Genomic DNA, 23570 nt, shown 5'->3' with positions numbered 1-23570 from the left:
AGGGACAGACCCACAGAACAATGCAGAACACAGAGAAGCAAATGCTGAAGAGCATTTCATTAGTAGAAAGACAGCGAAAGAGAGAGGCCTGAGCCGATAGGAATTGCAAACAATGAGCTTAAGGAAACATGAAAAGTTAAAACATTCTCTAGAAAAGTGTATGACAGATTAAATCTGTCCCTTAAATGTAGGAGACTAAAGTAAGAAAATACTCCCAGCAGACAAAAATATGAAAACCCTACCAATACCATAAGGCTTTAAGTGAAATATGGAAGTAAGTATTTATTTTACTGTTTGTGAGTAGGGGTCCATGGGTCCAACTCCTGAGGGCAGTTCTTACTGGAAATACCAAGGTCAGGGCAGGCTGCAAAAGGGAGGCAGATACTCCCCCCACTGATAGGTAACACTGACGTTAAGACGTTAAGACTCCCCAGCTAGTCACAAACTGTGCTTCTGATCTCGCACAGTAATTATCAAGAAGCCAAAAAGAAATCACACAGCTCCCTTTTATTTCATTTCAGTTCTCTGACTACCAGTCAACACGTAGATCCGGTACAATGAGAAGTTATTTTAAAACTTTGTTTACATGCGCAAAATGTTCTTCTGACCCCCAAAAGGCTCAGCCACATACCAAACCATTCTAGGTTTGGATCTTACCCACAATACCATGCTGCCAGGTAATCCTTTCATGTCTAAAACAAAATGTTTTATTATAAAGAAAAAAGAAAGAACAAAAGAGATGTTAAATGATAAAAGTTGTATACATACAAAGACCATACGCATCAGCTTCCTAGCAGTATTAGGAAGTTTGGTGGCTTGATTGTCCCTCTGGAACACATCCTTAGCTTGGCCATCAAGCATGCTAGGCAGTGCATTACCAAACTGTCAGAGTATCACCCAGAAGCACAGCACAAGTTTTGTAATATAGATATACTTACATAACCATAACCCAAAATACAAAGGGTGATACAAACATATGCATGAGATACAAATCTATGCAGCTATATGCTTAGTGTTACATCATAAGCAACTGAAGAGAAAGTGACAGATCATAACATTTTTGTATATATCTTACATGGCATATCTGGCATAACTGACTGCCATTCTATAATATTTATATTCAAAATGTCCTTCTAATGTCCCCCAAATTCCATATTGCATCACAGTGTTAACACTGTTCCATAGCTTCTCTGGTTTAGTTGGTGTCTATGTTGTGAGTATATAATGTGAAGATAGGACCATTAATAAAACAGTAATTTTCAATAGTGCAGTTACTCTTTACTTGAACTAAAGGGTGGAAATAATCACAGAGGGATCTGAATGAGGCAACAGTCAAAATGATATTTGAAATTGATTTTTAACTTAAGTTTTATTACCTTGAAAAATTGGAATTAAAATGTTTTCCCAATCTTGCTAGTTTGTGGTTTTTTCCTAGAGCATGTGAAATGAAGGCAGAGTTTTGGCAATCTGGCTGACTTCTTCAGCTATAGAAGCCTTTTTCAGTTAACAAATCTTTCTGTTAACAAGCCTCAGTCTTACACAATTACTCCTAAAGGCATTCTGCCCTCAAAATCTAAAAATTCTGTGCACGGTATTTTAAAATTCTGCATATTTGTGTCAAAATAATACAATATAATCAATCTGATTTCAATTATTTATTTTGGTTATTTAAAATAAAATGCAATGGATGGAGAAAGGGAGTGGGGAACACTGGAGAAAATCACCAAATCCTCTGTGTCTTATAGTAATGTACATAGTATTGATCCTTAACTTCTAGTCATTAGTCAGCAAGTCTGTGTAGCCATATGCTTAGTGTTATACCATAGGCAACGGAAAAGCTAGTGAGGGCTGGGGATTCAAACTCATAATTTATACTGGCTACTGACAATCTCCAGAATGGACAGCAGCAAAACAGTTCATGGAGCCTGTTTTGATAGGAAATGTTTTCAGTGCAAAATTTAGGTCAGATCATCACTAAAGCACCGTGAGCATTGATAAGGCCATATTGTTCTTTACCACTCTGGCAATGTAAAGGAATCTTAACATTTTTACATGTTTTATAATCCAGAAGCAATTCCCTAAGAACAATTAGAACAATTCACTAATCGGGCAGGCTGCTACCTTCCACTCTGCCTGAGGAAACAGAGCCTGTCCCTGTGCATATGCATGGCCATGGTTGAGCTGGGTGTCAGGGAACAGGGGGAACCTGTCTGTTGCTGCTGACTCAGGAGTGAGTGTTGCTGACAGCAGCTACTGCTGTCTGAAAAAATGTTCAGGCTCCTGAGTGCTCTATTTAGAGATAGTGCTCCCCTGCCACTTCCACACACACACTTCCCTCCTTCTTTCCTCCAATACACACACTTGCATACCAAGCCAAACCCTGACATGGCATCCCTGCTGAGCCAGGAGTAGCTAAAGGGATGTGGGAAGGAAGTCTCTCTAGAGCCACAAGTTGAGTGCCAGGCACCACAAGCCACAGTAGCAGTACAGACATAAGGGTGTATTGTAATTTAATATATTTGAAAAAGTAGAAAATATTTATAAAATTAAATACATTGTACTCCACTATTGTTTAACAGTGCCATTCAAACTGATTGTGACAATTTTTAATCTTACAATTAATCACGATTATTTTAATAGCCTGACAGCCTGGGTAAACATATATATGAGCAGCCATACCTCTGGTTTCTGATTGAAACAAGACTGAATCAAATCTCAACATCCTTATCCTCACATGCATATTCTGCAACCTGATATATAATGTGAAATCTTGCTGCTTGGTTTTTACAGATTCGAAATGTGGCAGCCAGTCTCTGTGTGGACAGTAAACATGGGGCCACAGGGACGGAACTGAGGCTAGACATATGTGTAAAGGACGGCTCAGAACGGACGTGGTCACATGAACAGGTATTCTAATAACAAAGAAAAAAATAGGAAAATTATTACTTATCCTCCTCAGACTCTAAAGACATTTCTGAGGCTTTCTCCTCTTCCTAAGCACAGTGTGGAATTTCTTTGTAATCTATTGTTGGCCTTCATAGCTTTTACAAAGCAAACCTTAATATTACCTTAGGGACATCTTTTTTCCTATTTTCCCTTAGCTTCATTTATGGAAAGTTGTTATGCCCAGAAGTTCTTTAGGCTTCTAATTTTGGCATAGTTACACAAAAACGTTGTCTTTGTACCAAATTGTACACCCATTTCAAGCGTATTATTATATATGCATGTGTAATATGTACGTGACTCTCTGCACATGTTTTAATTTCATTTAGCTGACCGCATTTCTGAAAGTAGACATGTTTGTTCCAAAACATCCACATTTGGTATTGGCCAGTGTCGGCAAACAGGATACTGGGCTAGATGGACCTTTGGTCTGACCCAGTATAGCCATTCTTATGTTCTTATGCGGAAGAGCAGAGGAGCCTACCATGTCTGTGCCCTTCTTCTCCCTTCAGCCTAATAATCCTCACGACTAGAAGTGAGATGGAAAGATTTCAGATATGTTGGATTCGGAGATGGGTCAGATCAATGTCCAAGGAAATGGTATTAGCAACTATGTTTAAATGAATTTGGGGTGGAAGGCAATAATGTGTGTTTTCAACCAAAACAATGTGGATTCAAAGAGATTGTAATCAAGAGATAATGAATTAATTATCGTTCACATTTATCTGGGCTGTGCCCAAGAGCCAACCAATAATTGTGTCAGTCCCTGGCCTGAAAAGTTTAGTCTCCATAGACAGAACAGACATGAGGCCTGACAATGGATCTAATACACTAGGATCAATGCGATGGCAACAAACCTCGTGTTACCAATATTTTTCTTCAAGGCCTTATGCTGGAGTGGGGAGAGGAGGAGGGCACCACCAGGGTGGAAGTCCCTGCACAGTCCTAAACACAGGGAGATTCCAGTACAGTAGGCCTAGCTGGGGTCCCATTTTGTCCTTCACCATCCCAGTGCAGCAATCCTGCTTTGGCTGCTTCTTCTCCTACAGTTGGGAGTGAAGGAAAGAAGGGTGCTGGACTGATACTTGAATGAGTCAGGCCAAAGGGATAGCTTTTTGAGAAGGGGAGCAAAGCTATGTGGGGTGAGAGAGACTGCAGTGGAGATGTTGAGAGTGAGGCCAGGAGGTTAAGGATTGACTTGAGTGCAGTCCAGAAATACTGATATAGAGAACCAAAATTTGAAATGGCTCTTCAACATAGCGGACAAAGATATTTAAAAATATCCAGTGGCTGGAAGTTGAAGTAGAAAAATAAGGTGTGAATTTTTAACAGTGAAGGAATTAAACATTTGAACAATTTACCAAGGATTGTGGTAGATATTCTCCATTACTGGATTTTTTTAAAAAAAATATGATTGGATGCTTTTTAAAAGATGCTTTTTAAAAGATCAGGATCTACTGGTAGATCTTGGAGCCTCTGACATATGATCCTGACTAGTTTGGCCAGGGAGCTATCAAGCACTGGCACTGCAGTTACTCCTTCACCTACTGTCCTGCTGCTCCTGGCCATCTCTTGCTTGCTGTGCAGAGTGTGGGAGGGAGAAGAGGGGGGTGCTGATGTCAGGGTGTCCCTTCTCCCCCCACTTCTGTTCTCTATCGCCACACAGAGAGAAGGGGATGAAGAGAGCTTGGTAATGCAAACCTGTAACTCTCATGCACTGTGTGTGTGTGTGTGTCATTTTCACAAACACACACTGTCCTTTTCTTTCATCTCCTGATCCAACAAATACAAGGGCGGGGGGGGGTTGTACTACTTTTACTGCTTGCAAATTGTGTTAGTTTCAGTTTTTGACTGGTCTGTGCATTTTATAATTTTCATTTCTCTCTTACGCTTACATTTAATTCTTTGAGTAGTGAGGTCTAACATGCCTAACCTGTTGTGGCTGGAGTAATTAATCCTATGGTAATTGCTACTCCTGGAAGTGGCTGACATGTCCCTTCAGCCCCTGAGAGAGGCAGAGCAGGGTCTCCACATGTGGTCCTTGCCTGCAGACACCATTTCTGTAGCTACTATTGATCAGTAATGGGGAACTGTGGCCAGCAGAGTTTGTGGGCTCAGTGCCTGTAGATGAGGCCAGCACATGATGCCATGGAGCCATTGATGTACATACCTGCTGCTTTCAGAAGTGGTGCAAGACCAGGGCAGGAGTAAGCCTGCCTTAACCCTACTGCTCCACCAGATGGAAACCGTCTCAGTTAAATGGTACTCAGCCAGAGCCTGCTTCTTGAACCCCTGTTCCAGCCCTGAACCTCCTCCTACATCTGAGGCAGGTGGTTGAGTATGAGTCCCCCTTCACCCAAACTCCTTCCTGGAGCTTGCACCCTGAAACCCCTTCTGGACCCCAATTCCCCACCCTGGGCTAAGCCCAGAGTCCCTCCCACACTCCAAATCCCTTGGCCCAAGAACAGAGCCTGCACCCCAACCTCCTACCCTAGCCTAGTGAAAGTGAGTGAGAATGGGAGGAAGAGACATGGAGGCTATGTCTACACTGCAGAGTTTTTGTGCAAAAACTCACGGAGCGTCCACACCTCAAGCATGTTTTTGCGCAAGAAAATTTACAGCGAATCTACAGAATAGAGGGGTTTTGCGGTATAGGCATTCCTCTTTCTATGAGGAATAACTCCTTTTTGCGCAAGAGCTCCTGCACAAAAAGGTGTGTGTGGATGGAAAACAGGAGTTTTTGGTGCAAAAACAGCCTATCGAAAGAAGCATAGGTACCCTGGTGGCCATTCTGTTAATGGCAACGAGAGCTTTCCTGAGAGAGAGCGTCCATGCAGCGTGGACGCTCTCTTGCGCAAGAAGTTTTTATGGAATATCTCTTCCACAAAAAGCTTCTTGCGCAAGAAGCCTGCGGTGTAGACATAGCCGGAGTGAGCAGGGCGAGGCCTCAGAGAAGGGGTAGAGCAGGAGCGGGGCCTCAAAGAATGGGTGGGAATCATAGAACATTAGAACAGGAAGAGACCTTGAGAGGTCATCGAATCCAGTCCCCTGCCCTCATGGGAGGACCCAGTACTGTCTAGACCATCCCTGATAGACATTTATCTAACTTTTAAATATCTCCAGAGATAGAGATTTCACAACCGCCCTAGGCAATTTATTACCACCCTGACAGATAGAAAGTTTTTTCTAGTGTCCAACCTAAACCTCCCTTGCTGCAGTTTAAGCCCATTGCTTCTTGTCCTGACATCAGAGGCCAAGGAGAACAATTTGTCTCCTTCCTCTTTGTAACACCCTTTTAGATATGTGAAAACCGTTATCATGTCCCCTCTTAGTCTCTTCTCCTTTTCAAACTAAACAAGCCCAGTTCTTTCAGTCTTCCTTCATAGCTCATGTTATCTAGCCCTTTAATCATTTTTGTTGCTGTTCTCTGGACCTTCTCCAGTTTCTTGAAATGTGGTAACCTGAACTGGACACAATACCCCAATGAGGCCTAATCAGCCCAGAGCAGAGTGAAGAATGACTTCTCGTGTCATGCTCACAACACTCCTGTTAATGCATCCCAGAATCGTGTGTGGGGTTTTTTTTTCCTTTTGCTTTTTGCAACTGTGTCACACTGTTGACTCATATTTAGCTTGTGGTCCACTGTGATCGCTAGATCCCTTTCTGCAGTACTGCTTCCTAGACAGTCGCTTCTCATTCTGTATGTGTGAAACTGGTTGTTCCTTCCTAAATGGAGTACTCTGTATTTGTCCTTATTAAACTTCATCCTATTTCCCATTTCTCCCTTTTGTCCAGATCATTTTGAATTATGACCCTATCCTCCAAAGCAGTTGCAGTTGCTATCATCTGCAAACTTAATAAATGTACTCTCTCTGCCAATATCTAAATCATTGATGAAGATATTGAACAAACTGGTCCCAAAACAGACCCCCTGCAGAGCCCTACTTGTTATGCCCTTCCAGTATGATTGTGAACCATTAATAACCACTCTCTGAGAACAGTTATCCAAACAGTTATGCACCCACCTTATAGTAGCCCCATCTAGGTTGTATTTCCCTAGTTTATTGATAAGAAGGTAATGCAAGACCATGTCAAATGCCTTACTAAAGTCTAGGTATACCATGTCCTCCACTTCTCCCTTATCCAAAGACTACTTACCCTATCAAAAAAGCTATCCGATTGGTTTGACATTATTTGTTCTTTACAAATCCATGCTGGCTGTTACCTATCACCTTATTATCTTCCAGATGAATTCCTTAATTACTTGCTCAGTTATCTTTCCTGGCACAGAAGTTAAACTGACTGGTCTATAGTTTCCTGGGTTGTTTTTATTTCCTTTTTATAGATGGGCACCATATTTGCCCTTTTCCAGTCTTCTGACATCTCTCCTGTCTTCCATGATTTTTCAAAGATGATAGCTAAAGGCTCAAATACCTCCTCTATCCGTTCCTTGAGTATTCTATGGTGCATTTCATGAGGACAGAAGCAGAGCAAGGGTATTTGGGTTTGAGGTAGATCTTACATTGCACTTAAATTGAAAAAGTGATCTTGTGGTTAAACAGATTGGAGACCGTGCTCTAGTCCAAACAGAAAATGAGGCAGGGAAATCCTGTGGTCCATGTTACGCAGGTCAGACCAATTGATCACAATGGTTTAGTCTGGCTGTATAATCTATGAATTAAAGCACGTCAGGTTGGGAAGCAAGAGGGAAGGGATGGAGGGGAAGCAGAAGGCATCAAGAAACCTTGGTGGCAGAGGAGAGAATATGTTGGAGGAAAGAATCACAAGATGACGACTTTGTCATTTCTCCAGGACTTGTTGGACCCAGCCCCACCTTTTCCCACCCCTATTCCATCCTGTCCTGCCTCCACTCCTCTCCTTCCCCCCAATACCTCCTGCATGGCACTGAGGGTCAGGGGTAGGAGCTTATAAGCAGAGCCTGCTAGTAGTGCTGCCAATGGGTACTGGGCTCTTTTTTTTTTTCTATGGGTAATCCAGCCTTGGAAAACAGTAGTCAAGAAGAAGAATGAAACTGTTTTTTGAAGAAGACCGCAAACCCTAGATCTTCAAAATTGCTTAGGCATCTAACTCCCACTGAAATCTTGAGAAAAAGAGGTGGGAGAATTTGTGGAAGGAGTCAATGGTTGGAAATCAATGACTGCAGGATAAGCAGATTTAATTTTAAAAAATATTGTGTGTCGGATTGTCTTTCTCCCAAACTTTAATGATCAGTATAATTCCATCAGAGTAAATGGAATGAAACCAATGTAAAACCACTGCAAGAGGAGAATCAGAACAATCATGTCTCTTTAAACTGACTGACCTGTGCTTTACAGACAATCTGAATGATTCCTGTTTGGCTGAACACATTCATATAGGCATTCATACAACAGAGTATTACTCAGAACAATCCAAGAGAGTATGTCCTTGAAAATAGCTACCATTTCAATGGTAAAGGATTACTGAAACCTTAATTAGGCAGAAAGAGAAGTGTAAGTGATAGCTTCAAAAAAAAACTGGCAAGCTCTGGTGCAAATATTTAATGATATAAATTAAAGTAACGTATACAATACAAATATTTGTATTTAGGGGATTACCCTATAAGGTACAGAGTGCTCTTTTGGGTGGTGCTAAGCACCTTCAATTCTCTTGGACTTCTTGGGTGTCGAAGGTGGTCAACACCTCACAGAATTAAGCCCTAATTTGACATATGTAGTTCAAACATTTATCAGTAGAGGGCAGCTCTAGACAAGCAGAACACTATACAGAGTGAAGAAAGAAAGGTTGATGATTTTGTAAGTACAGAAGATTTTCGGTCCTCCAAACCAATAAAGATGGAGCTTTTCAGAGAATTAAAGTAGGCCAACAGAATAAGGGAAAAGATGGTCACTTTTAAAATTCAGGTGAAGAGTAAATTTGATTCAAAGGTAACAATGGTACCGTCTGTTTTATTTTGCAATAATAAACTGGAGGTTTATTTTCAAGGTAAGATTACACTGTAATCAAAGGTTCTTCGTTGAGTAGTGTCCCCGCTGGTGCTCCACGAAAGGTGTTGGGCTCATTCCGGCGCTGCATTCTGGAAAGATTTCATTAGCAGTAGCCCCCTGCTGGACCGTGCATGCGCAGATGCCATCTCACACCGTTCGCGCCCTTTCTGCGATGTGCAGTCCGGCCCGCCAGTTCCTCCTAACCATCCATAGCTGCAGACTGAGTTGGGACGAGCTCCTTCCTCCATTCTGAGGAGAAATAGAGAAAAGTTGTTAGAGAGTAGAAAGTTTGTTTTTTGTCCCAGTTTGCCCCCCTCCCGATAGCTTAGTTAGTTCATTCCAGTTTTTTTTTTTTTTAAGAGCTTTTATGTACATAGTTCTTCAGCCTCTCGACTGAGTTCATAGAGACTGTACTGGACAGATTTCTGTTGACATCATGCCCGGCTCCCCTGGTTTTAAAAAGTGTGCCTCATGTCGCGATGCCAAGCCAGCATCGGACGGCCATTCCCGTTGTATAAAGTGATTGGGAGAAGGTCTCATTCCCCAAAAGTGCACACATTGTTCAAAACTAACTGCCCGCACAAGATGGGACAGAGAAATGCAGCTAAAAATGCTGCTGTTTAACAAGGCATTATAGCCGCTGTCTGCAGACATTTCAACGGATGAAGCTGCTGTGGCATGTAAGTCCCGTGAAAAGAAGAGTTCTGCTCCTGCCAGGAGTGTTAGTGTGGGAGATGCACTAAGCACATCTGGGTTGCCACCCAAGCATGCAGAGGTCAAGGCATCCAAAGGCCGCAGTACCTCCGTGCCTAGTCCCACAATTACATCTGAGCTGGTGCCGGCAGCACGCATGGCACCGTGACCTGCATCAGCACTGGCAACAGCACCAAGTGAACCATGTGCCTCCGCGAGACCGATGGCCCTGGCACCAAAGCGGATGGCACCGCTTCTGTCTCTGTTGGCACCGATGTCGTCTGCACTGGGTCTGGCTCTACCAGCACTGGCACCACCGGCACCGCTAACACCACCTCGGTGCCGAGAGAGGTCAGAACCAAGGTCCTTCGACTTCACACCGAATAGCCCAATACTCACGGCTCCACCTCCCTTACATGCCTCCACAATATCAACTAAGGCAAAATAGAAAGCTAGGCATGTGCATGCACCAACGCCCAGCCCTGAGATGGCTGTTTTTTCTCCAGAGCCTTCTCATCCACCTCCCCATCTCTCAGAATTCATGGCCACGAGCACTACATCTCACCTCCACAACGACATTTGATATCCTCACGTCGGTCCCGCACCCCTTCTCATCATTACCGGTCCTATCGCTCTCATTCACCCTCGCACTACACAGTGCGGTCAAGGTCACCGGTGTCTCCAACTCCCTCACAGTACTCTCACTACTACAGGAGCACAAGCTCCTATTCTCTGAGGCACTCTCCTTATTATTATCACCATCGTAGCCGACGTTACACTTATTACTACCCTGAATGACTACGCTCGCGCAGTACAGTGCACTCAGCATCCAGGTCACCTAGACCGGCTCAATCCCGATCTCCATACCGTAAGGCCTGGAGCATTCCACCTCCTGAGCAAGCTCCACTGACACTCACGGGTGCTACACTCTACCTCTAGCCACCATGAGTGGGATGACAGTCTACCCCCCACCTGGGAGCAACAGCACATGGACTCCCCCACAAATCAATTGTCCTCCTCACCAGACGATGCAGTTTTTCAGGGTGACTCTTCCCCTGTAGATGATTATAAACAGTTCCAGGAGCTATTTAAAAGGGTATCCCAGTCTCAGGAACTACACATAACGGACATGCCACAAAAACAACATCTCCTGAAAAATTTACAGCTGTCCCAGAAATCTAAATTGGCTCTCCCCTTTGATGAAGCCATCCTGGAAATTGCCAACAATATATGGCAAACTCTAGCTTCTGCGCCACCTACCAATAAGTGGGCAGATAAGTATTTTGTTGCCGCTAAAGACACAGAATTTTTATTCACGCATCCCCAGCCCAATTCCATCGTTATGGATGCCGCACAACAAAGATCAAAGACAGTGCAGGGCAGGAATGCAGCACCTGATAAGGATGCGAAATGGCTGGACTTGTTGGGCAGAAAAGTCTATTCTTCTGCCGTGGCCACCCTTAGGATGGCTAATTATGCAGCTCAACTTGCCAATCATGATTTCAACAATTACTCCAAGCTTGTCACCCTCATAGAATACTTGCCTGAGGCTCAGAGGAAAATCTTGAAAACCGTGGTGCAGGAAGGCTACACAGCAGCCCGTACAGCACTGCAAATCACCCTCGACGTGGCCTCTCAGATTACGGCAACATCAGTGGTCATTCGCCGTGCTTCCTGGCTCCACCTGGCAGCTGTTCCAAAAGACCTCCAACCAAAGGTCAAGGACTTACCCTTTGATCATCAGTTGCTGTTTGCTCAGAACACCGATCAGGTCTTTCATTCCAGCAAAGATTCTCGCACCACTCTGAGGACACTCGGAATGTATACTCCACCATTCAGGCTCAAGAGATTTGGTTCCTATAATAAACAAAGACCATTCTCCTATGCTGCACCCTGCTTCAGGCCATATGATCAGCCAAGGCAGAGACAATGACCTCAGCAACGTCGCCAACAACCCAGTAAGACGTCCAACCAACAATGCACTCAGCAGAAGGTTTGACGTGTCGATCGAGAGACTGCATACTATCCCTCTTACAGAGGCTCCACACAATGCGACCAAATTAGTTCATCATCAGTTGAGACCATATCACCTCCGCTGGTTTGCTATAACCACAGACTGTTGGATCAGGGAGATCGTCACATCCGGCCTCACCATTCCATTTTCTATCCGGCCCCCTCCCACTCCTCCTTTCCTGCCCCTCTTCAGGGACACCTCTCATGAACCGCTTCTACAACAACAGGTCTCACGCCTACTAACCATCGGGGCTGTGGAGAGTGTACTGTATCAATTCAGAGGAAAAGGCTTCTATTCCTGGTACAGCCTCACTCAAAAGAAATCTGGAGGATGGAGACCTATCCTGGACCTCTGCAAGCTCAACCGCCACCTTTGAAAACAAACATTCAAGATGGTCACATTAGCCTCTATCATTCCAGCCTTAAACAAAGGGGATTGATTCGCGTCCCTTGATCTCCAGGATGCGTGTTTCCACGTAACAGTTCACCCGGCCCACAGGAGATTCCTCCATACTGGGCGATGAACGTTATCAGTACAGGGTGCTACCGTTTGGCCTCTCGGCAACACCAAGCGTGTTCTCCAAAACCTAGCCATCGTAGCCACCTACCTTCGATGCTGCGGCATCACCATCTTCCCCTATTTGGACAACTGCCTACAGAAGGCCCCAACTGCAGAAAAAGCTATGGCGGCAGTCAGCACAACCAGAGCAACATTCGAAGCCCTAGGGCTTATTATCAACCTCCTGAAGTCTTCCCTAGCTCCTTCGCAGTCTCTCAGGTTCATCGGGGCGAGGCTGGATTCCACAACAGTGGCCGTGAACTTACCTTTCGACAGGTCGCTTACCAACTAAGACCTAGGGAATACTCTACTCACCACCCCCATACTCACCTGCCTAAAACTGCTGGGGCACATGGTGGCCACCACTGATGTAGTTCCCCATGAGAGACTCCATTTGATGTGTCTTCAGCATTAGGTGCTCACAATATATACACTGGGCACCCAGAATACACGCAAGTCTGTGGTTGTCCCCAAACACGTGAGAGACTCATTACCGTGGTGGCTCAACCCGAAGAATACCCTAGTGGATGTCCCCTTTCATGGCCAGAAACCAGCAGTACAAATCATCATGGACGCGTCTTTAATTGGTTGGGGAGCCTATATGCACCATTACCAAGCTCAGGGACTATGGACGCATCAGGAGTCCCTCCTGCACATAAACTTTTTAGAGTTGCAGTCAGTGTTCAATTCCTGAAAAGATTTCCTGCACACAATATGAGGAATCCCAGTACAGATCTTCACTGACAACATTTGCGCTGCCTACTACATCAGTTGGCAGGGCGGTGCCAGATCCCGATCCCTCTGTGCTGAATCCATCCGTTTATGGAATTGGGCTATCCAGCATGGAATCACACTCACTGCTGCATACCTGCCCGGCAAGAGCAATACTATTGCTGATGCTCTCAGCAGGCCCTTTCCTCTACAGCACAAGTGGGAATTGCTAGACAAAGTAGTCTGCAGCCTCTTCGAGCACTGGGGATACCCCTCCATAGACCTTTTTGCCACTCAGGACAACAGAAAGTGCCACCTCAACTGCTCAAGAGAAGGCATGGGCACAACTTCTCAGGGAGATGCCTTCCTTATCGATTGGGGAACGCAATGCTTACTGTATGCTTTTCCCCCAATCCCACTTATTCCACATGACGGCTGCTGCAGTTACGCAATTTACAGTCTCAGCACCATGGGTCGCTCCTTCATCCTCACATCGACTGATTACCCCTGACGACATGGCTCCTAGCTGGCTCCAAGGTGCTGAAATGATTTGCTCTCAGGTGGAGAAAGACATTCTTATCCATAGTAGGCGTCAGCACACCCAAAAGACCTACCTTCGCAAATGGCGTTGGTTCCAGTCGTGGTGTGAGGCAAGAGGTGTCGACCTTCTATCTATACCTATCCAGCAGATTCTTGATTACATTCTTCACCTGAAGTCCGAGGATCTGGCGATGTCCTCATTTAAGGTCCACTTGGCAGCAACTTCTGCCTTCTGTCCTCCCATCGACGGCAGCTCGGTTTTTGTGCATCTGCTGACCAAAAGATTGTTGAAGGGTGTTGTAAACCTATATCCTCCTCACAGACCACCTCCGGAGCCTTGGGACCTAGGCCTAGTCCTGGACACGCTGACTCGTTCCCCTTTCAAGCCCCTAGCGACATGCGACCTGCACACACTCACCATGATAGTGGCATTCCTGCTTGCCATCACTTCTGCACAATGCGTGAATGAGCTGGCAGCACTCTCCGCTGATCCCCCCCATACCTTATTTACTGAGTGGGGAGTGACACTTCACATTCACCCAGCATTTCTGCCAAAGGTTAATTCGCCCTTCCATATAAACGAACCTATAAGTTTACCTGCCTTTTACCCAAAACTGCATTCCACCATGGAGGAGATGCACCTACATATACTGGACATGAAGAGAGCGCTTGCCTTTTATCTAGAGAGGATGCACCCTTTTCGAAAATCGCAGCATCTCTTATTGTCTGTAGCAGACCATTCTAAGGGCCAGCAACTTTCCTCACAACGTATTTCAACTCTCATCGTTGCCTGAATCATTCGCTGTTACTCTTTGTGTAACAGATTGTTACCTTACAGACCGAAGGTACGTTCTGCTAGAAGCATTGCTACTTCCACAGCCTTCCTCAATATACCATTACGTGATATATGCCGTGTTGCTACCTGGTCTTCTACTTTGACATTTGCCAGACATTATGCCCTTGCAAGCACGCTATTGACCGACGCTACAGTGGCTCAGGCAGTCCTCTCTACGGTACAGAGACCTTGATTCCGAAGCATCATACTACTGCCAAACCACTGCTTCATACTCACCTTTAGTGGAGCACCCATGGGCACACTACTCGACGAAGAAGAAAGAGTTACTCACCTGTGCAGTAACGTCTGTTCTTTGAGATGTGTGTCCCCGTGGGTGCTCCAGGACCCACCCTCTTCCCTGCTTTGGAACTACTGTCTTTGTGTTTTTCAGATAGTTCTGACTAGGAGGAACTGGTAGGCCGGATCGCGCGTCACAGAAAGGGCGCGAGACGGCGTCTGCGCATGCACGGTCTGGCGGGGGGCTACTGCTAATGAAAACTCTCTGGACTGCGGTGCCGGGACAAGCCGGACACCTTTAGTGGTGCACTCACGGGGACACACATTTAGAAGAACAGACGTTACTGCACAGGTGAGTAACTCTTTCTTATTCTTTTAATTGCAGGGAGAGGAGTGTGATTAATTTATCGACCTTTCAACATAAAGTCTTAAATAAAATGAAAATGTTTCAAAATACAAATACAATTAGGATTTTCTAAGAGAAAATACAAATATAAACATAGACTAATTTTCATCTGAAGAGAAACTTATTTCTCACCTTTACGTAGAGTCTCTACAAGTACTCCATTTCAGGTGCATGAGCCCCACGCACTTTTGATCAGAGACTCATTACCAGTATCCATTCAGCCTGTACACGTGCCCTAGAAATCCTCATGCTCCAAACTGAGACTATGGGATGCACAGGCAAACTGGACAAACAGTTCTTTCTCAACTTTCTCTGCTGTGACTGTAGCGAGAAAATGTCAGCTACTTCCCCTTAGGCAATTTCACTTATCTTAGTTTGTTTTAGATTAGAGTAATCTGGTTCTAGTTAGTTAACTATTTCTTATTTGAAGGCTTGTTATTTCCTTCTTCATAGGAACCTTTCCTCCTAGAGAAGGACATGCCCAGTGCACTGTGTTTAAAATGCTGACTCACATGACATAAGGCTATCCCATTCAGCAATGGATTCTAAGTATGTTCATAGTGTAGGAGAATCCTTTGTCATGCAGAAATGTAACTTCTGTTTAGCCCTGAAATCCCAGGCAAGAAAGAAACAGGAAACCAAGCTGTGACTATTTATGATAGAGCATTCCCTTCAACCTGGTATGGAGTACAGGTCAGTAGAATCCCTTGTACATCAGTCTCTGCAGGTATCTAGTGCCCTGCTGACCACTTCCCAGCACTCCCCTAGAAGGGGGGAAGGCTTCAGAGACTTCCTCTAAATGTTGCAAGAAGAGGAGTCTAACGTACCTTTTAAAGAATCCACATTGAAAGACCATGCTCTCCAAGCAAATCAATGGTCTCAAAAGCCTCCGCCTCTAGGCACAGTACCACAGAGGCTAGGGGCCCTCTGACACTGGTGGGTTGGAGAGACCATGTAGGCCTAACAGCAAATGTGGTTCAAAGAAGGTATAAGTGCCATCTGGAAGAGATTCTTAAAAGAGGTGAGAAGAGATCCCGTTCACTCTTTACCAAAGCAATAAAAAATGAGGAGTCCTATTTTGTTATGGAATTGCTGTATATGGGCTTGCATACCGGTTTGGCAGTGTATTTCCCTGGAAGGCAAAATATCACAGCTGACGCTCTTAGCAGTTCTTTTCCTCAAGACTAGGATTGGGAGGTAGACTCTGGTACTTATTAATATTTTAGACTCGGGGGCTAAGTTGGACCTATTCTCCATGGCATCAAACAAAATATGCCTCCTGATTTAAATCCCAAAGGGACAGTTTAGGCTGTGATTCATTGGTGGAGTACCTTCTTCCCATGGACAGGAAGGTATTTTATTTGTTTCCCCCACTACCTCTGATTCTCATATGGTGAAGATGATCATACAAGACAAAGCCAGAATTATCCTAGGGAATGTCTACACTGCAATGTTGTATGTACCTATATAGCAAGCCGTTATTTCAAAATAATTTTTGAGATGGAGAACTCCTGTAACTCTCATTTCACAAGGAGTAAGGAAAGTCAAAGGAAGAGTGTAGACAGTGCCAAAAGCCAAATTAAGCTATTTCGACTTCAGCTATGCAATTGATGTAGTTGAAATTACATACCTTAATTCAACTTTTGCCCTGCAATGTAGACATGGCCCTAGTGGCCTGACATGGTCAAGGCATATATGATTTCCTTACCTGCTTCAGCTAGCTCAGTCCAGATATAAATCCTCCAATCATTCCTCAACTTCTCTTACAGGGCATTGGTCAACTGCTATATCCCAGTCTGAGAACTTTACACCTCAACATTTGATTCTTCAGAGGTTCATTGGGTTAGAGTCAGTCTGTTCTGCAGAGGTACAACAGATATTGCTAAAGAATAGAAAAGAAACTACCAGAATTACTTACCTTCAAAAGTGGAAAATACTTTGTGAACGGTGTAACCTCCAGAATCTGCCCCTCTTTTACTGGTTCTGGACTACCTGTTGCATTTAAAGAAAACATAGTTGACAAGCTTTCTCAAGGTTCACTCAGCTGCATTAGCAGCTTTTCATTCCACAATTAAGATGTTCTCTCTATTTGCTCATCCTGCAATTATAAGGTTCCTGGAAGGCTTGAAAAACAATTTTCCACAGGTGAAAGCCCCTATGTTGGTTTTGGAGATCAATCTGGTTCTTAAAAATCACATGAAACTCTTTCTCATGAAACCAATGGCAACCTGCTCCTTATATAATTTATCTACGAAGAATGCCTTTTTAGTGGCTGTTTCATCAGCCCAAAGAGTGAACAAAATTGGAGTCTTAGCAGCAGACTCTCATTTCACAATTCTACAAGGACAAGGTTTCTTATGCCACAGCCCAGATTCCTTCCTAAAGTATCATCTGAATTTCATTTGAATCAGATTATTCATCTACCATTTTTCTTTCAAACGTCATCTAAATTCCATTTTGTAGCCTGCTTTCAGCATCTGGATGTCCGAAGAATGCTAGTTGTCTACCTAGACAGACTAGTACAGTTTGGTAATTTCCTATAAATGTGAGTGGGGGCAGGAAAAAAATGAATCTCTTGGCAGCACTCCTAACTAGCACATCTTTGTGTAACTTGCAAGTAATCTGCAAGGTTCTTCTCTCCCAAGGTTCCAAAGGAAAAACTGCAAACAAATGGCTAGTGAAGTTTTTTAAGTTCCTGGTGAGTGAGGGAGTGATCTGGGGGCAGCACATGTGCAAATCTATAGTTTCGGAGTTTTAAAATGAAGATCCAGGAAACTTCGAGAGAGAACAGCAAATGATTTTTAAAACAGGCTTTTATTGTCAGTGAGCCACTCTGGATGAGTTAATAGGTCTTTTCCATCTCTTACTTCTAGGGGCTAGATTCTGACATCAGGCAGAGCCCTACCTAGCCAGGGATCAAACACAAGTTAAACTGGGATGTTCTGGCAGCAATAACACCTGCTTGTCCAGGCTCAGCTGTTCTGGTTAGCAAGTAGAGGAGTGTAAAGTTACATCTCTGTGCGCTCCCTGTTCACATGCTCTGGGAAAGAAGGGACAGGGCACTCGGCACCTACTTCCTCCTAAATACCCAGAACAAACATACAAGCAGTCTAAACAGGGATGAGAGAACTCTTACATAGGCATGTGATCCAAGTCACAGTCTACTCGCAGATGTTATTCTCCATTTCTACCAACTTCAGTGAGAGTTGAAAACGTTTAGGAGAGGCTTCCTGTACCACACAGGATCAAGCCCTAAGAAAAAAGCAATGAGTAATAAGCAACATGAGTTTATAAAAGACATTTGTGCTAAACAAACACTAGGTCTATATCTATACTACACAGCTTTTAGCAACATGGCAGTGCCAACATAGTCATGTCACTAACAGCTTGGCAGTGTAGCTGCTGTTGTTTGCACTTTTACCTACAAAATACTTCTATCCCCACCTAACCCCATGAACTGCATTGTTTATATTAGCCAACAAAGTGTTTGCACTAGCACTTACCGCAGCAAAACTTTTCTTGTTTGCACCTCTGAACGACAAAAGTTTTGTCAATTGGCAGTGTAGACATAGCATAGCAGTGAAGTGACTGCAGTGAATTCAGATAATTCAGTAGATATAATTGTCTAGATAGACTTTAATATAGTCCCATATCAGAAACTAGTAGATAATTTGAAATGTGCTGTCTGGCTAAAACTAATACTATAGAATGGACAAAATACTGACTGGCAGAGCATAAACTAGGGTATTTACTAGAAGAACAATGTTATGCTGGGAGGTGTTAATTGTTGCCATCTAGCAGTCCTTGGATCTAAAGTTGATCACAGACCTGGTCAAAGCCAATTGGTGGGTTAAGCACCCTTCTTTCAGATTAAATGGAAGAAGCAATTCAGCTGTATAGTGAGATAGCTGAAAACAATAAATACTTCTGTGTAGGCAGTTTTCGAGACATGGCACAATTCTTGAGGAGATGCTAAACCATGTGAGTGAGGGTGTTCCGGGAAGGGGGGGGGGGGGGGAGAGAAAAAAACCTCCTCATGGCAAAAAAATTGACTGGATGGGCACACTTGGAAACTGTGAACAATTAAACAGACTGTTTGCTACTATGGTGTTTAAGGAAACAGCACTTGTTAATTTGTAAATAAACAAGACTGATTTATTATTATCCAGCCTTTTCCTAATGGAAATAATCCTGCAAGCCCCAAATATTGTCTAATGGCATGGACAAGAGAGACAATAGCATCAAATTATGAGAAAAATAACTGATTACTAGCTTTAGTAGTATTGTAGTAAAGCTCTGTAGAATATTATGAAAAACAACAGTCAGAAAGATACTATTTTACCTATTCTATCAATGTCAGCGTTAGCTCCACTCTAAGAACCTCTGCGGCCTCTATACACAGTGCTATCTGTTTCAGATTTTTGGTGGGACCATGGTTCTTGTTAGTGTCCTGTCATAGACCAGGGTAGATTACCATATTTTTGCACATTATCTGGAGAATAAAATACATTTTATGTTGACCAGATTTGATATCAAACTAAACAGAATTCCCAGAAAAGGGGAGGATAGACTGAAATCACAAAATGATGAGATTGAAAGTGTGATGGATGCCACTGCGCTGTTGCATGAATACAGGATTTTAGTACTTGTTGGGGTGGAAGTGGTTGCTCTTCCTTCCAATCTAATTTTCTCCTTGTCTGCTAAATTCTAAGAAGGAATTCCAGCCCCTGCTGAGGTTGCTTTTATTATGGCAATGCCAGGGAGAGGCAGTACTTGTTGGTGCAGAAAATAGATACTGTTTCAAGAGGCAACAATTTGAGAAGAGAAAGCAAAAATAAACCTGGTTCATCTGCAGGCTTAGGATTCAATATTTCTCAGACCAGCGGGGCTGGAAATGTCATTTGTATGTTGGAAAATCAGAATTCTCAAGTTTCAGACGGGTATATAGGGCACAACATTTATCTCTAGCAGTCCCCCAGCCATCATCTATGGAAATCACGCAATAATTGAAAATGGGGGAGATGCGGGACATAAGCTAGTAATTCGAGTATCAATGTATTTGTATGGCAGTGGTTCTCAAGCTATTGTCCATAGATCACCGATGTCTGTGGCACCCTTCCTGCTGGTATTCATAATAAAATACTTTGAGAATTAAGCAGTGAGAGTTTAGAAAATGGCCCATGAGAAGCTCTTGTCTCTTACAAAGTAGTTGACAGAGTTTCAGAACTACTGTTCCATCCCATTGGGAAGCTGGGATTCCCACCTTTGCGCTGGTGTCTACCGTTCATCATTTTGAGCCTCAGGCCTGTAACGTGGCCTGCAGACTAATGGGCCTTTTTAAGGCTTCTATTTTTCTGGAATAGCAACTGCCTTTTCTGCAGTGCCAGGAGTCTCCCCTGCTGCTGACATAAAAATTTACCTCAGCAGGAGGTGTGTGAGGCTTTGCTCAAGAAACAGAAAGAAAAGGAGAAAATGGCTTAACCTTTATAAGGCAAGGATTGGTTTAAACACCATGTTAAAGCTATTCACTGCCCTTTACTGTAAAGAAATGTAAAACAATACTCTGGGGGAAAGAGGAAATAATAAGCACAGCACAGGGCCAAACACAAAAAAATGCTGGCTAGAGAACCTGTAATGCAGAAACAAATAGGAAATGACAGCAGATATCAGAGAGAACATGAGCTTACCATGTGATACAGTGGGGGGAGCAAATAGTGGTCTGATATGTGCTGTGCTTTATATATATAGTGGAATTGCCTACAGGCCAAGGGAGATGATAATTCCTTTCTATGTCATCTCTATTCAGCCACACTTAGAACACAGTGCATCATTTGCAACACTTCCATTTTAAATAGAGCATCACTTTCAGAAAGAATTCAAAGGATGACTACAACAATGAAAGGGTTAAAATATGTTCCATATGACAGATGTACTCAGGGCCAAGTTCTGATCTTAACTGCAATGGCCTGGCTTTATATAGACTAAATGGAAATTGATAGCTGTTCGAAAAGCTAAAAGACAGGGTTGGCACCATAAAAAATAACAGCTTTCAGCTTAACTTTGCTAAGGAGATAGTATAGTATTCAGAACTAATACTGTTAAACTTAAGAACTTGTGACTTGTATTGCACACGGTCTCAAATGAAAGGAAAATGCCAAATCATGAAATATGGTGCTGTCAGAGTGTCAACCCTATCTCCTGTATCTTATGAATGAAAGACCTGTGGTGCTGCACAGTAACATCAGGCTGCTGATGGAGTAGGATACTGTTACTGACTGTACACCAAGTCCAGGATTTCTCTCAGAGCTGCAGGAAGAAGTGCTTTAAAATGATTTGCTTGTTGTAGCTCAGAAGTTGTAAAAAAGATGACTAGAACTTAATATCTGGCTTGGGCAAAGGGTGTACAGGTGAGGACATGGTATTATACCATGAAAATAAAAGAAACTGTAGGCTAAACGTGACAAATTTGGCAGCAGAAGCATGTGTCTATGTAACCAATTAAGAGATTACCTCCATGATATTTCTAAGTTCAGAAAAATGCTGTGTGTGAGGGTAAGCGAGGATGATCTGAACATCTTGTCTGTTCTGCACCTGTCTTGTCAATGATTCTGTGAAATGCTGCCTCTACAGAGGATTTCAAAAGTTTACTCATTTCTTCTATACATAACTCTAGAACTTTCCCCCTCTTCTTAGAACTGGAAGAATAACTAATATTATGAACATTTCCTTTTTTGCCAAGAACTAGCAGTTGCTGCATACTAATGTTTGTTCTATGCTGTGGTTAATGCACTCATTTAACCAACAGACTTTTGGATTACTATATTATCAACCCTAATTAATCCTTTGTCATGACATGCAAAAGAAATTCATACATATTGGTTTGGTTTTTAAATGTCTTTCAACAGCATATATTACCATCTTGCCTGGTTGTTTTTGTAGCTCTTTACCTTTGGTTGGAGAGAAGACATCCGCCCCGGGGAACCTCTTCACACCAGGAAATTCTGCTTCGATGCTGTTTCACACAGTAGCCCTGTCACACTCTATGACTGTCATGGCATGAAGGGTAACCAGCACTGGAGCTATAGGAAGGTTGGAGTCACCTTGGGTCATTTTCAGATATTCAAACTATCTTGAGTCTGTATTGAATTTAGAGAACAATGTGTTTGTCCAGTCAAAAGTCATTGGTTTTAAAAACCACCATGGTTTATTCCAATGTAGCTGACATGAGAATCTCTGTAGTGCATGTTTCTTTTAATACATAGTAGGCATTTATGCACATTGGGTTCTTTTGCAGCTACTTAGGTAACAGTTAAATTTGATCCAACACAAAGTGAGCCCCTTAGTTTTTGAAAGATGTTTTACCATTTTGACATTTGAAGACGTGTATCATTTTCACAAAGGCGCCACAAGGAATATTTTTATTCTATGTGACAACAGCAAGAAATGATGCTCATGAGTTAAATATTAACATTTTACTATACAGAGTATATTTGGCAAATGAATCAGCAAAAAAATCATGAAAAGCATTGTTGTAAGCCCACAAACAAAGAGGGAGTTTACAAATCAAGGATAAGCAGTTTAGTTGTCCCTCTGATCTGCTCTTTCAAACCCTTTTTATAAATCACTAAAAATATGTGGTCCTGCTGGAAACTGTTCAGGGCAGACAGTGCCACAGTAATGCTAACAGGATTTCAAATAAGATTAACTAATTATTGACTTGTATTAACCCTTTCATTGTTGCAATCTGTGCAGTTTTCTTTGAAACAGAAGGATCTCTTCCCACCCAGGGATCACCTCCACATAATCACCATTCCCCAGGTCCCCACATTTACTTGAGATCAACATAAGGGCCAGGATACAGATTTTGCTGCACACATTTCCACTGCACTTTCTCGTTTGGGATGATGTATTCTAGTAACTGAACTATAACGGTTAGGAATAGTTTACTTACTGACATTTTCCTCTGGTGTCTAGGTATTATTGACCGTTGCCATTTAATCCGGTATTTACATTGCAAGCACAGATGTGCCAAAGGGTTTTTTCAGAAATGTGACACTGAGGTAGTATCTGTAATCCAGATACAATTTCTGAGACAGTTCTTCAACTGGTGTAAATATGAATAGCACCACTGGCATCAGTGGAGATATGTCAATATACACCATCCGAATATCTCACTCTGAACACTCTATAATAGTACCCCTATAATAACATATTCACTTCCAATTTAACATTCTGTCTATCTGAGCAGCTAGAAAGAAGCTGTAGAAACTTTAACACTTTATTGGTGCTTAGAGTACCAGTTACTTGTGTCAAAATGCAGCTCTAGAGCTGTCTTCTGTACCTGGTTCATCACTTCTGATGTAGACAGAATCCAGGAGATAACCAATAAAATGGTGGCACTTTAAAAAATGTTTCAGTATATGTCCCTTTAAGTCTCCTAAATTCTGAGGACAAGTCAAATGTTTACATCAGAATTGGAAACTCCTTTAAAATGGTTTTTGGAATGAAAGTCTGACACAATCTTAGACTGCAGCCAGGTTTGTACTGTGGTTACTTTCTTAAGACTCATAATTATGCAAATGCTGAGCTTGATTGTGTATTAAATAGTTTTCACTATTTAATTCACGTATAGACCAGATCTACACA

General features: G+C 42.9%; 1 protein-coding gene and 1 long non-coding RNA gene across 10 annotated transcripts in view; one reads left to right on the top strand and one right to left on the bottom strand.

Moving 5' to 3' along the window:
* GALNTL6 (polypeptide N-acetylgalactosaminyltransferase like 6) overlaps positions 1-23570 on the top strand; it is an 826316-nt gene that overhangs the window by 793879 nt on the left and 8867 nt on the right. For 2 of the 3 annotated variants that reach the window (XM_075930206.2, XM_075930205.2), the window contains exons 11-12: positions 2791-2907; positions 21864-22013. In XM_075930206.2, coding sequence (XP_075786321.1) covers positions 2791-2907; positions 21864-22013 — 267 coding nt within the window. The remainder of the gene's footprint in view (positions 1-2790; positions 2908-21863; positions 22014-23570) is intronic. The other variant, XM_089777920.1, reaches the window with a different exon arrangement.
* Positions 8471-23570, bottom strand: part of LOC102454898 (uncharacterized) — a 105997-nt gene continuing 90897 nt past the window's right edge. For 3 of the 7 annotated variants that reach the window (XR_012904228.2, XR_012904233.2, XR_016349434.1), the window contains exons 3-9: positions 21872-22060; positions 18061-18176; positions 15752-16916; positions 13521-13715; positions 11881-12007; positions 11354-11480; positions 8471-9179 (exon numbers count right to left, since the gene is read on the bottom strand). This is a non-coding gene — a long non-coding RNA (uncharacterized LOC102454898). Of the gene's footprint in view, positions 9180-11353; positions 11481-11880; positions 12008-13520; positions 13719-15751; positions 16917-18060; positions 18177-21871; positions 22061-23570 lie in introns of all 7 variants that reach the window. The other 4 variants (XR_016349433.1, XR_016349432.1, XR_012904235.2 and 1 more) reach the window with 4 other exon arrangements.

Source organism: Pelodiscus sinensis, chromosome 4 (assembly GCF_052426305.1).
Source record: "Pelodiscus sinensis isolate ZL-2025 chromosome 4, ASM5242630v1, whole genome shotgun sequence".
Classification (NCBI taxonomy): Eukaryota; Metazoa; Chordata; order Testudines; family Trionychidae; genus Pelodiscus; species Pelodiscus sinensis.
The sequence above is the reverse complement of the archived record's forward strand: the minus strand, read 5'-3'. Positions and strand labels throughout refer to the sequence as shown.